General features: G+C 33.5%; 1 protein-coding gene and 1 pseudogene across 2 annotated transcripts; one reads left to right on the top strand and one right to left on the bottom strand.

The window, feature by feature from the left end:
- Window positions 1-2616: 2616 nt before the first annotated feature.
- Window positions 2617-11419, bottom strand: LOC145579275 (pentatricopeptide repeat-containing protein At4g18840 pseudogene; annotated as a pseudogene). Its single transcript, XR_014099106.1, has 2 exons — window positions 9767-11419; window positions 2617-3119 (listed from the first exon to the last, which is right to left on the bottom strand). The product of XR_014099106.1 is annotated as a pentatricopeptide repeat-containing protein At4g18840 pseudogene (transcript).
- On the top strand, window positions 6325-8604 carry LOC145579273 (transcription repressor OFP5-like). Its single transcript, XM_081636518.1, has one exon. It carries the CDS (start codon window positions 7530-7532, stop codon window positions 8187-8189), a length of 660 nt encoding a protein of 219 aa, XP_081492644.1. The 5' UTR covers window positions 6325-7529; the 3' UTR covers window positions 8190-8604.
- Window positions 11420-15025: the final 3606 nt, after the last annotated feature.

Raw genomic sequence — 15025 nt, 5'->3', positions numbered from 1 at the left:
AGATAATTGCAAATTAAGTCATTTAAACATACTATCTAAATTCCTAATTATCTTAATCATTGAAGTCTTCACCACCAGAGTCATTTAAACATACTATCTAAATTCCTAATTTCAACAGTACCAACTTCGATCGAAGGACTTATGATTCTACAATTGAACGTGAAAAAAGAAAAATAAGTAAAATTCTACTGATGAACGTGGTAGGATTTGATAAAGAACCATATATAGCTAATAACCAAAAAAAAAAAAAAAAAAAAAAAAAAAAAAAAAAAAAGGTGAATAATTAGGAATATCCAAAAATTATAACCACTAATTTATATGCCCAAGATTTTAAAAATATTTTTTCCAAAATATAATAAGATAATGATCCCATATATATTTTTTTGCTAAAATGATATGATAAAATTTCAAAAATATCTTTTCCAAAATATAATAAGATAATTATACCATGAAGGTTTTAAAAATATTTTTTGCAAAACTAGTACGAGTACTAATAAGTGCCTTACACACAAGCATATTCCAACTACAAGTAATGACCTAATTAATTATAAATACAACTTTTAGGTAATGACCTAACTAAATACGGGTAATTACCTAATCATAAACATATTACAAAAATCGCAAAACACAATTCTGAATCAAACAGTGCGAAAAAAAAAACTCGAACTCTAAATCGAATAACAAACCCTCGTTATCCATTGACGTTAAAAAAACTGAAAAATCTGCATTTTACATCATCGTAATACACACTCGGACACTCCTAAGGCTTTTTTCATTCTCAAAACTATCAAATAACGTGATTTTTACATTAATCAAAATTATCAATCGAACCCTAAATGAAATTTGTACCCGAATTTGGACGGGGTTTTGGACGGAATTTTGGTCGGAATTGTGGTTGAAATTTTGATCTACGTTGCGAATAGATTATACATTAATCAAAACTATTATGAATGAAGAACAATGAAGAACAAAGATGATTTTTTTTCTTCTAAATTTTAATTCTAATTTAATTTTCGAAAATGATTTTATTAAGATAAAAATAGATTTTAAAAAGCTATAATTACATATTCTATAAAAAAAAATACATGTATTCACAATTATACATACATGTATAGCATATTTAGGTATTTAAAAATAAATCAAAAATGGACCAATCGTAAGATGACACCTCATCATGTTATGGTGTCATTTTTTGAAAAATGACACAGTGGGTACTACAAAGGAATTATGCTGACTGCTATTAGTATTGATGGCAATAATGAAATTTTAGTCATTGCCTATGGGATTGTTGACACAGAAAGTACTAAGAGCTGGACATATTTCTTCAGAAAGTTGAGATTGTTGTTTGCAAATGAAGGGTGTCATAAAGATGACTGGACCTTCATATCTGACAGAATGAGGGTAAGAATTTTGTTGTGTATGTGTTCTGTTTATTTTCCTTATACATTTCTTTTTAAAATCCTAACTGTTATTTTCCTGTTTTTGTTGTTAATTTTTGTGAATAAGGGAGTTGATGCTGCAATACATAATGTCTTTCCAAAGGCCACAAGGAAGATTTGTTGCCAACATTTGTACTGCAATTGCAAAACTGCAGGGTAGAGTGGTTCAACTTTTCACAAGTTGTTTTGGATTGCTGCAGATGCATACACTGAGTATGTATTTGAGAAAGCCATGAAAAAAAAATCAAGGAGCATGATACTGCAGCAGAGGTGTACTTAAGAGCTGTACTAGTGCAATGGTCAGTGAACATGTTTGACACCAAAGTTTGTTGTGATCACAACACAAAAAACTCACAACAAACTTTGTTAAGTCATTCAATCTTGCACAAAAGCATTCAGAGATATGCCTGTGCTTACATTGCTAGAAGGTACACCTAGTTTCCCTGCTTAATTTATATTCATTAATGCATTGATAATGTTTGATGCACTAATTACCTGTTATATAATGTAGCTGTCAGGAATTAGGTTATGAAGAAGGTGGGAGCAAGATTTGACAAGGCTATTGACATGGAACCTAATCAATTGACAGAGCATGCACATAATATACTGCAAAGAAGAAGTGATGACTCCAGATTTTGTCACGTTACATCTTGTGGGGGTAGGGAGTTTGAGGTCAGAGATAGGCATGCTAAATTCCCTGTCAATCTTGATATGTTGACTTGTGATGTGGCAAATGGCAGGATTATGATATTCCCTGTAAGCATGGCTTAAGGGTGATATACCATCAGAGATTGGAACCCACCACCTTTGTTTCACCGTACTTCAAAGGGGCGGCTTACAAAGCAACTTATGTCCATCACATCCACCCTATGGCTGACCCCACACATTGGCCTCAATTCAATGTTCCTGAATCTTTCCCCCAACAGTTAAGAGAAGAAATGCAGGCAGACCAGCAAAACAGAGAAGAAGGGCCTAACATGAAGCAAGAAAAGGAAAAAGGCACAAGAATAACAAGTGTGGTATTTGCAAGGAGTTGGGGCATAATGCTTTAACTTGCAAGGACAAAAGACAAAGTGGAAGTGTTGTAGCAGGATAAGGAAAAGGAAAGGGGGGAAAAAGAAAGGCACAAACTGATGGTGAAAACACATCTCACTAACCTCAGCCAAAGCAAAGGAAAACAAGAAGCACCCAAGATGCTTAGTGCACAACTGTGGGCCTGATGTTTTAGTTTATTCCACCACTGCCAGAATTTTTTGTAAAGAAATTGAAAACAAACTCAATATCATAGTACCTAACTGTGATGTCAGTAGGTGTTAACTTGTGGTTTTTTTTGGACAAAAACAGATTCCAATGTAATTAAAGCACTACATATTTTGCCAAATGCTATTTTGTTTTATTAAATCACTTAAATGTTACAAATACTATTATTGCAAACATTACAACCCCTATTTTGATTGCTACATTAATTACTCTTTGCTGCTGTTGCATCTTTTTCTTCAGCACCTTCATCTCTTGCTTCAGTTTAATGTCCGCAGCATTGTCTTCCTTGCTTTGACATTCATAAAATGTAGGATTATGATCCACAACACCTCTACACCATTTGAAGTTGTCACATGCATCGCACTTGTAGTACAACATTTGCGGATTTTTTGTTGTTTCCGAACTCCATATTGCGTATTTCTTTCCACATGAACAAGTTTTGTTAGGAACTCTAATGTATGTTGATTCATAAGAGGAAGACGAGGTTTGCAAAATCATGGTTGAATGGGATATGAAATATCAGGTATGAGAGGGTTCATTAAATAGCCAAAGGGAACTAGCCGTTTTTTTTTTAACAACCCAGCGGCCAATTTGAAGAACATTTTTCGAGCTAAATGATGAAATAAAATTTTTAAGTTTGGGTATATGATGAAAAAAGTTCATTAAGTTTGGGTATATGATGAAAAAAGTTCATTAAGTTTGGGTATATGGTGAAATACAAAAACACACTAACGGGGAGTTAACGTCAGTTAGGTAAAAGGGTATTTAAAACTGATGGGTATTTGGTGAATTTGAAAGTTTTGATGGGTATTTGGTGAATAAAAAAATTACTCGGGGGCATTTGGTGAAATTTCCGTAATATAATTCAAAAGTACAATAAATAAGATTGATTAAAAATGATTACCATTGCATTAAAAGTAGCTATGAAAATGCTAGGGAGTAGCCCCTCGTGTGCAACAAAAAAAAAAAAGAAGTTATCTGGAAAATGATTGGAAAAAAAAATATATTGAAATTTAGTAAGGAAAAAAAATTTACATATATTGGATTAGATTTCCTAGAATATAGCTAACATAAAGGAAAAAAAGGATTTTTGGGAAAATTTTACACCAAGAATCGATATGTGTTATTCCCAGTGTTTATTTTAGTACTCCCTTTGTTTTAATACGATAGTCCCATATACAATCAATCACATAAAAATAAAATAAGAAAATAATAATATTTGGAATTTAACATTAAAGTACAAAAACTGTTCATTATTAGTTTTGCCTTATTTAAATTTTTTGGTTTTTTTTGGAAAGTATTAGCCATAATTGCATAATTCATGGGTGATGGCCTGATGGGTGGGATTTCCTTACTTAGAGCCATGTCATCAATCAACATTCAATAAATTTAACTAATTAGAATTTAATATGTATAAAATAGGAAATTAAAATAAGTTAAAAATGGAATATATTCAATATGAGTATATCTTTTTGAAATGCCTAAAATAGTATATGAAACTAACATTATAAAACGGATGGAGTATTATAATTGTCTGAGCAATGCTCGAATACTCACAGGAAAAAAATATTTATATAAATTACTACAAGTTCGTATTTGTTTATAGATGTTGTATACATTTAACTACTCGTATTTAACTTTATTATCAAATTATGATAGATGAGATACGTTAACGTAGAGTATCTTTATTTTGTAGTTTTTAAAATACGAAACGGATAATTTTATAGATTAACGATTAAAGATTCAAGAAAATGTACATTTTAAAGATTAACGTTTTAAAAAAATATCTAATTTATTTAAAGTTGTCGTTATTGGTTTACTAGATGAAGCTCGTGCGATTCACGGTTTGTTTAAATTTTTTAAAATTATAATATATATATATGTATATACTAAAATTTGTTATATATTTAAATAAAATTCTTGATATCAAAAGATAATATTTTATATTTAATTAATTTAAACTGAAAAATCCCATTCGCCAATTTTGCTTACGTGTCATTTAAATTATTTTATTCTAAAAGAAATTAATAATGTCGTATATAATTGGCTACCACTAAAATTTATTATCCTACATGGCGTGCTGAAAAAATTAAATCCTGCGTGGCTCTCTAAAAATTCGGGAAAAAACTCCCCTTTATATATATATATATTAGATTTTTTGAGTTGCTTAGGCTACATATTCTCTTTTAATTTTTGCTTATCAATTATCTTATTATTTATAAAAGAAGTGAAAAAAGAAAAAAAAAATTTGTGGAAATATTTTTTTTGGACGCAACACGTGTATTTTTGGAGTAATCAGTACATTATAACATGATTAATAATTTGTTATCTAAATTTTGCAAAGAAAAAAAGTTATGACAAAGTATTCTTATTAAGAACAAAAAGTTAGATTTTCAAAATAGCTTCTTCAATTTTTTGAGTTTAGGATTCACAAGTAGCAAATTTATATTTCTCTTTCAAAATAGAAACCAAAGAATATAGAATATTAGAACATCTCCAACGGCAAGCTACAATACATTGTAACTTGTTTTGCCACGTAAGATTTTAAAACTACAAATGTTTAAGCTACAAAGTTCCACATTGGTTGGCTACAATACTTTGTACCTTGCCTCATCAAATATTTGTTAATTTTTTTTATATGTTTAATATTTTAGTCTACAATACAAATAATACCAACAAAAAAAAAAAGACTAAGAAAAATTAAAATGTTTTGTTTTAAAAAAATTAAAATTAAAATTAAAATGTTTAAAAAGATCATGATAAAGATAACCCCCTAAAAAACTGAATTACATCATACATATCATGATATCAAGTACGGTATATTTTTATTCAAAAAAAAAAAAAAAAAAAAAGAGTACTGTATATTTTTATCTATCTAGCGTTTTGCATACCAAACTATTTCACACATATAGACATATAGTAGTATTTCAATTGGTGGAAATTGATTTGCATTATATTTTAAATTAAAAAAAAAAATTGTATTAGCTTAACTGAGTAGTGTTGCTCATCCAAACAGGGCTACCAATGTTGTTCCAATGGTCAATTTTCTGTTTTTATACTTTTTAAATTTGTAAGCAAGCCCTTTTAATAAACCATTGGAGATGCACTTATACTCCGTATCATATAACTCCATGTCTTAAGTTTTCTGCTAAATAACCTCCACTTTTGCACCAACACCTAGTAATTTATAAAACCTATTAACATAATTAATTTGATCGATGACATTATAACGCATTATCTAAATTTAAGCCACTGAAATCTTGAATCAATTTCTCACTTGCCCAATTCAATCACCATATGAATCATCTTATCAAACTCATTAAAACATGGCTCTATTTTACATATTTTATGTTCTTTAACTAAGGGTTTGTTTTCATTGAATAAAATGAGTTGAATTGAACTGAACTGAACTGAACTGATTAGAGCTGAACAGAACTGAACTTATTAGAGCTGAACAGAACTGAATTGAACTGAACTTAATCTGATGAGAACAGGGCCTAACCATGTTATCCTAAAAAAACTAACCATGTTATCCTAAATTTATGCCAAGAATGAGTGAGTCAAAGGACAGCACCCTAAAACCGCTATGTTTAATAAAGTTTTACCCATTGGATTAATCTTTTTTTTTTTTTTTTTTTTTACGCACCCATTGGATTAATCTAGTGTGAACCTTCAAATCAATCAATAATACTTCCTTCATTTCTTTTTAATTACTACACTTTCTTATTTTAGAAATTTTTAATTAGTTGTAACATTTTTCATTTTTTACATTTCTTTCTCTCTATCTCTCTCCTACCCACATGGATCTTTCTTATTTTTCTCTCTATCTCTCACCTCTTAAAAAATTGTCTAGAAGACCGTGAAAATAAAAGTGTAGCAACTAAAAAAAACGGAGGAAGTAATTTATAATTGTATGGAGTACATAGTTTTGAGCCTAACATTTTATTTCTCTCTTACAAAAATTAACCTCATTTTTTTTGTTAAAAAGCTTTTCATTTTTTTTTTTCATTTTTTTTTTCTCATTATATAGAGTTATAGTTATAGAGGAGGTAAAGACTTGTGTGCCAAATGAGGGCACGCATAGTGAGTCTTCCATCTTCCACTTTACATGGAGAACAAGTGGGCCCATCTTTTATACAAAAGTGGAAAAAGTGGGGGAAATGCTCACAAGAAATAAGGCGGGTCTTTCTTTTAAACCCAAACTCACAGCCACTATCAGTAAAACTTAAAGCAACCGGTCTCAACTGCTCTTTCCTCCTTTTCATTATTCCTATTTTCCCATCATTTCCCCTCTTTCCACCTTCAAATTCACAGGAAATAAAGGTAAAAAGTTTGTAAATGATGAACTGTTGAAGGAAGAAACCTTCTTCAGCTTCGTCGTCGTCATCTTCTTCTCAGTCTCATTTGATATCCCATGTCTTTCCTCTTTCATGGCTTTCGAAATTCAAGCGAGGCGATCACCCGGGTTCTAAGATACATAAAGGTAGCCAAAAAGAGAAGCAGCAGCAGCAGCAAAGTTTACAAAGGTTGAGGAGTTCATCAAGAGCAACACCAAAGCATCCTAGTTATTGCTTGGATAGTAGATTCTATACTCAGGATAATGATGGCTTTTGGAGACTTTCGATTAATGAGGGGAGTAAGGGAGGCGGAAACGAGTTTGTGGCTCCGCAGAATTATTTTGGCAACTGTAAATCAAATGTTAAAGAAGGTACAGCAAAGAAGAGGAGCCAGAAGTCTAAAGTTGTGAAGGCTGAGAATTTGCCGGGAAAGGGTGATGTAAGTAAGGAAGCTGAGAAGAATGAAAGTCTGCAAAGAACATATCGGAGGATTATGGAAGTAACAGAGGAATTACATAGGGAATTGGATGAAGTAAATAGGTATCGAAAGTCTGTCGAAAAGGAATTGTCAGAGTTTGAACTTTTACCTGTAATGCAGATGGTGGGAAGGGCTGATGAAAGGCTACTTAGCAATGATTCGGATAAAAACCCGAGTGCAGCTCTCAGAGACTTCGGCTGCTATCATCATGAAACAACTGATGGAAATGTTCAGAGATCAGAATGGCAAAAACTGAAAGATGCCAAAATAAAAGAGGTGCTGATGAAAGGTGAGAAACAGAGGAAGTCTTTTCATGTAGGAAGGGGAAGCAATAAGATCAGAGTTAGCTCTCCTAAGACACCTTCCAAGATGGAATCTTGCAAGATCAAAGCACTGGAAGACATGAAAAAAGCCAAAACGAAAAAGAAGATAAAGGAATTGCAACTGGATGATAAAGCAGCAGAATTAGGAAGTTTTGCTGTAGTCAAAACTTCACGCAATCCACAACAGGATTTCAGAGATTCAATGCTTGAGATGATCATGGAGAAAAGAATCAGAAGGGCAGAGGAGCTTGAGGAGTTGTTGGCTTGTTATCTTACTTTGAATGCCGATGAGTACCATGATCTCATCATTAAGGTCTTTCGACAAGTATGGCGTGAGCTGGAAGAAGCTTAGTCTAACCAGAGAATACCAAAGAAACATTAGTTCGATGTTTAACTGTTTTTTGTTTCTAAAAGAAAAGGCAGCTATTCATAATCCTAACAGTATGTGAATAGTTTTCTGTATCTATGCTTTAACCTTTAATTGTAGTCAGGATGTTTCCTCAGATTAACTTGAAGATGAAAATTGCGTAGATTTCTAAAGCACATGAACTCGTATGATCTATGTGTTTTATATTATACCATGTAATCTACTAGAAGGATCATATACAGTAGCCCCATTATCATCAATACATCACCAGATTACCTCATCAGCAACAAGATGGATTCTCTGGGAAAAATTATGATCCAATAGAGCAGAGCACCTGCATCAATAATTTAGCATTTCTTCTGCTGTTTTACAGGGAATCCGGATTTTTCTTTGGTGTGGTTACAAGTTTATGACTAGCGTTTCAGAATAATTTCTAGTCAGACTGATTTGGTAATGACATCAGAATATTTTAACGCCGTATCTCATTTAGAAAGCTTACTCTATATCCATACATTCTTTAACATCCAAAGACAGCAATAGGTTCAGAACTTCAGATACTACTAAATAAGTAGAATTCTCAGTTCAGAGATTCTTTTATTTGATCCTATACAGTTCCTTGGGGTTCTCTATTGTGAATGGACATAATCTTTATTGACATCAACGCATTCAATTTAAGCATGTAAAGCTTCTTAGGTTGAATCTTATTACTTTTCTTAGTTTTTGTGTTCTAAAATTTTGCCTGGAACAGAGCAAAGCTTACCTTTAGTTTACTTTCCTTAGCTTGTAAGTTGTAATGCTTTTTTATTATAGTTGGTTGAGTTAATGCTTTTGAATTTGCACTTCCTTGCTCCATGGCAATCTTGTACATTAATTTTATGGATCCTCAGCTATCTTGTACTCTGTTATTTTAATAAGCTAGTTATTTCGGCTGTAAGTATACATTTACTTCTTAGGTAATACTAATTTGTTTGGTATTTCTATCAGGTTTGGCATATTCATAAAAATGAGACAAGAAACAATAAGGACTTGAACCCTATCCCTGCACCTCCTCTCTCCTCAGACTTGATCTACTTTCTAGGTTGGACAGTTATATTTTCTTGTAAAGCTACAAACCCAATAAGTTCTATAAACATTTTTACTAAAGTTGGCTAAGGTGCAGGGTTTTCAGTCTTCAGTTACCATCTCGAGATATACTTCATAACACATAAGCTAGAAAATTGAGATTTGAGGAAAACTAAACTAATCTCACCCTTCAATTATTCTTAGTCAGGCAACCATATATTTCCTAGCATCATCTATTAAAGATTTTTGGGAAGGGGAGAGAGCTGGAGAGTATCCAGACTCTACATAAGGGCTGTATGAACTTGTCTGCAAACCGCTTGATGCATCTATTGAAGACAAGATGGTCCATTATATAACTAGAAGTCATTAGATAAGATTACTAAAAATGAGATTTTTCGGGTGGTTTGCCAATTGTTTTCTATTAGTCAATCTATCAGATAAGCTGTAGCATATTTTAGTATGATAGAAGGCATTGCATTAAACACTACCTACAGATTTACCTGCAACAGCAAAACAAGACATCAAGTCTGATTAGGAAACAAAACCTTCACCCGCTAAAAACTCATGAACAACCCCATCGATTTCTATCATGCTACAACCAGCCTCCTTTGTTACTCCTTTGGACTTCATATTCCTTCTCACCTCTGCAACTCTTTCCCATTTTCCTTCGGAAGCATAGACATTCGACAGTTGAACATAACCAGCATTGTCTTGGGGATCCAGCTTTAAGAGCTTCTCAGCAACATCCCGTGCTAAATCCATATTACCATAATTTATACAGGAAGACAAAAGAGACTGCCATAAAACAGGGGAATCATTTCCAAGAGTCCTCCCTTTCAGGATTTCCTTCGCCTCCTCTAGTAATCCAACTCGACTAAGTAGATCAATCACGCAACCACAGTGCTCAATCGTTGGCTCAATTTCAAACTTATGTATCATCATGTTAAAAATCTCAAGACCTTCAATCAATAAACCCGCATGACTGCAAGCAGATAACACATTTACAAAGGTAATCTCATTTGGCTTACATTCATCCTCTAGCATCTTACGAAAAATCCCAACTGCCTCCTCACCAAATCCATTGATGCTTAAACCTCCAATCATCGAATTCCATGTACTGACATCTTTCTTCAACGAATTACCAAAAACTTTCAAAGCCTTCGCAATCTCCCCACACTTAGAGTACATATCCACAAGTGCAGTAGCTAGAAAACCTTCAATACTGATTCCATTCTTAACAATGTACAAATAAACCCACTCCCCCTGACTCAAAGCTCCAAGATTCGCACAAGCAGATAAAACATTCACAAGAGTATAACTATCCGGCTTGATTTTCTCGCGTAACATAGCCTGAAATAGGACAAACACTTCACGGAAATCACCCACGTCAGCATACCCTGAAATAACAGCATTCCAAGAAACAACATCCTTAACAGGAATCTCATCAAACACCCTCCTCGCTTCCTCAACGAATCCCAACTTTGCAAACCCTGACACCATAAAATTCCAAGACTCCACATTCCTCTCCTCCATCTCATCAAAAACAAGACGAGCAGAATCCATCATACCTCTCTCAACAAACGCACTCAACAACGCATTCCACGAAATTACATCTCTTTGCGGCATTTTATCGAGCAATTTACGTGCATCTTCAAAACACCCACAATTCGCATACATGCTAATCAAAGTATTCTGAACATACAAATTCTCTCTCATTTCCTCACATTTTTCAACATGAGCATGAACTTGTTGACCCTCATTCAACCCACTAAAAGCTGAACATGCCTTAATAACAAAAGGGTATCAGGGTCAGTTGAACTACCTAACATTTGGGAGAAAATAGTAAGTGCATTTTGTGGGGTTGAGCTATTGGCATAAGCTCTGATCATGGAGTTCCATGTAAATGAGTTGGGATTGTTGAGGTCAGAGAATACAGAGTGTGCATATGTTATGGATTGATGGGTTGGGTTAGCGTAGGCGAAAGCGATAAGGCGGCTAGCCAGGTAAGGGTCGTTGATGAGGCCAGTTTTGAGGAGTTGAGCATGAGCTTGTTGAAGCTCAGTGAGTGTATTTGCCTTCTCTGTGAAGGATATAATGGTTGGGATATGAGATGGGGATATTGCCATTTGTGTGTAGTTTGTTTATGGCTTTACAATGTTACCCATTGGGATGTTTGGGATAATGAGATGGTTCATTTAATGGTCTTTTCTTTCAAGTAGGATTAGAGTGTTACACTTGTACTTTCACGGTTTTTTTGTTTCAATTGCGATGTGGAATACGTGATGAGATAGCCTGAGTGATATGTGTGATTTAGAAAGAGGTATAAGAGGATGGAAAAAATAACTCATGCATGTAATGATAGTTTTGGGTCATGCTAGGCCGTGACACATATGCGAGGCTACGTGTCTTGGCCATCTAAGATTGAGCATTCTTGATGTCATGATGTGTCATGTTATGCCATTCCAAAATTTACAAAAGTTCAACTCAAGCACAAACTCATATGTCTTGATGTCGTGTCATGTTATGCTTACATGCCTAAGCTAACCTACTTATTCTAGTGTGATTAGAGGCATAGCCATATGGGGGCTGGCAGGGGCCCAAATCCTATAGCCCAATCTTGTATCCCATATTTATTGAACTCTCTTGTATAACATAAGTATTTTCTTAGTTCAATGGTAAGTGGGTGTAATTCTTACACAATCTGTATTGGGTCGAGGATATATATGAGCTAAAACATTATTCATTTTTTATTTAGAATTTGTCGATGTCAATTCATCTTTTTCTCTTTTTTAATCCCACCCCACTCCCCCCCCCCCCCCCCCCCCCAAAAAAAAATAAAATAAAATAAAATAAAATTTGCTTAAACCTTTCGTTCTTCAATTCCCCTTTTATTCTTTTCATTTTCTTGAATTATCGTCTATATGATATCAAAATACAATTTTCTATATTCAAAATCAATTCTCAAGAGGATTACAATTTAAATCCTAGATATTCACCATAATTGAACGGGTATGTTTTCTTTGATTCTTTCTTCATTTTAACTAGTTTCATTCATAATTTAGTGTTTTAGTATGATGTATGCGAGTTTTTTCAATAAATTTTGTGGGGAACTTGTTTAATTCATGACTTTTCCCTTTCTATGATTTTTTTGGGTCTTTATTACGCATTTATGCTTAATCGCTTATACTTATCTCCGTTTTTTATTAGTTGACACGTATTCCTTTTTAGGAAGGTTATTTTTACTTGACACGTTTCTTTTTTGGGTAAGTTTTTTACCTTGTATTTACTAATGTACCTCACTTTCTTTATCATTCTCTCTCCTCTCCTTAATATGTGTGCCTAAATTGAACATGTCATAGAAACAGAGGAAGTATAACAAATTTTCTATTTTCGAGTAATTCTAGATATAATATATAGTTGGATAGTGGTAAGGTTTAACAATGATAATTGAAGACAATTTGGCAATTACCTTGTATGTTTTTTTTATAAAAAAAATAAATAAATAAATAAAAAATCAATAGAGGAATAACTTCCAAAACAAAGAAAAATAAAAAAACAAAACCAAGCAAACACAAACAAACAACTAAACACTATTTACGAAGGGACAAGACGTGGCATCGCCACACCCCTAGTATCCTCCTCTAAAATACGATGAAGTTCTAATGGAACATTATTGAAAATATCTAATTGAGAGTTCTGAATAACTCTGCGGTTGGCCAACCATTTTGCCGCTCGATCTATTGCCTTCCATATAAACATGAACCACCTTAATTTGCCATCGAGAGTCATTAAGTGGCATCACAATTACACCTTGTATGTGATTATGAGAGTAAACTATAATCTAGTAGGGCGAATACACAGGGAAGTAGATACGAGGCTAGCCGGTTAGATTTAAATTCCTAACTACGCCGGATTGAGTGTGATTTTTGTATAATGTTGTATTTTATCATGTTATTTCGGCCAAAAAACATAGGTCTGTCCCATGGCTTGGCACGCCCATTAGTACCTTGCTTATCCCATGCCCGTGTCTGGTCATTTTTTTCATGATGGATTCCGTGACACGAGTTGCCCCGATCAGATATATATACTACTTCGGCTTCAGGTTACTCGCAACAAAGGACATGTTTGTGGACTCCTAGGCAAAAGATTGAAAGCATGATTATTGAAAAATAAGGGTATGCTTAACTATTAATCCAACCCCCCCCCCCCCCCAAAAAAAAAAAAGGGAAAAAAAACTCAACCTTAATTAAATTAAATAACCCACCACCACCGACACCACCCAGCATCACCGAAACCATCCACCACCACCCAACATCACCGAAACCACCCACTACCACCACCCAGCATCACCGAAACCACCCATGTAATACTCCGTATTTTTATTACATTTTTATATATAAAAATTAATTATTTTATTTATTTTACTTATTAAAATAATTTGTTTCATTTTAAAAAGAAATTATTTATTCAAATAAATTATAAGTGTGTATAAATTAAATGGATCATGAATTAAGGCAACAAAAGTATTTTCAATTGGGTCAATCATATTTAAATGAGTGGACCAACTTATTGAAAATTTAGAGGCCCAATAAAGTGGCCCAAGTGAATATTTGAAGGGGAGTAGGAATTAGTAATGGCAAAGTTGTAAATATAAGTTTTGTTTTAAAAAAGGGAGTATAAATACTTTACTTCAAGATTTTTCCACACAAGTTTCATAATTGTTAGATTTCACAAAAAAGTTCAAAGGTTTTCTCATTATTTTCTCTCTCCTTTTTCTCCTTATTTTTCTTCTTCTTTTTCCCCTATTTTCCCATGCCTATCTCTCCTCCTTCCTCCTCCCTCACGCCGGCCAACACCACCTACGCCACCACCACCGGCGCCACCATCGACGGCAGCAGCAGTGCCAGCAGCCCAGCCGGTGTCTGTCTCGCTCTCTCCTCCTTCTCTCTCCTCTTTTTGCATTTTGTGTAAAAAAAAAAAAAAAAAAAACTCTTTACTTCCTAAAACTAATTCTATTGATTTATTGTTTTAAAGACATGATTTTTATTAGGATACGCACCAAAACTCTTGGAACGTATAAATCTCGAGTATGAATATATGGGGGAAGTTATGGGGTTTTATATTTAACCATAGCTTCTACAGGGGTACAAGACGCTGTACTTTCTTTATTTATTATTATGCGCTGGAATTCCGTCACAAGGTGACACTAGTTGGTACTCGCTTGGTTAACTCCCAAGTGAGGGGGCCCTTATTATTTTAAGGGATAGTTAAGGCAAGGAAACCCGTTTGATGCGTAATCCAAAACTATTATTTAATAATTAATATTGCTAGTTATGAGTCAAAGGTAAGTTGACTTGTGATTGAATGGCAAGCATGTTTTACTATTTTTATTGATGTTAGGATATTCATGTTAGTGTGGTGCATATATACTCAGTTTTTGCTAATTCGTACTTTTGTGTTTGTGTTTGGATTTCCTTTGGTTGGCCCTACTATGACCCATGGTGAATAGAGGATTGAAATAAAGAGGAAGTGACATGTACTTGAAGCATGAAGAGCATGATGGAAATGAGTGTCGATAGTTATTTGTTATGCTTTCCTAGTTTTATATTTTGAATTATTGATGATGGACTAACTTTGTTATGTTTACTTTAATTTGGATTTTTAAAAGGGTCATGTTTGGATTGGTTCCAACTCGTGGATTATTTATTTCTATTTTGTTTTGAGGTTGTAAACTCAGTTTTATTTTGAAAGTTGATTTT

This window comes from Chenopodium album, chromosome 14 (assembly GCF_948465745.1).
Source record: "Chenopodium album chromosome 14, dcCheAlbu1.1, whole genome shotgun sequence".
Taxonomy (NCBI): domain Eukaryota; kingdom Viridiplantae; phylum Streptophyta; class Magnoliopsida; order Caryophyllales; family Amaranthaceae; genus Chenopodium; species Chenopodium album.
Note: the sequence above shows the minus strand (reverse complement) of the source record. Positions and strands in the feature narration are given on the sequence as shown.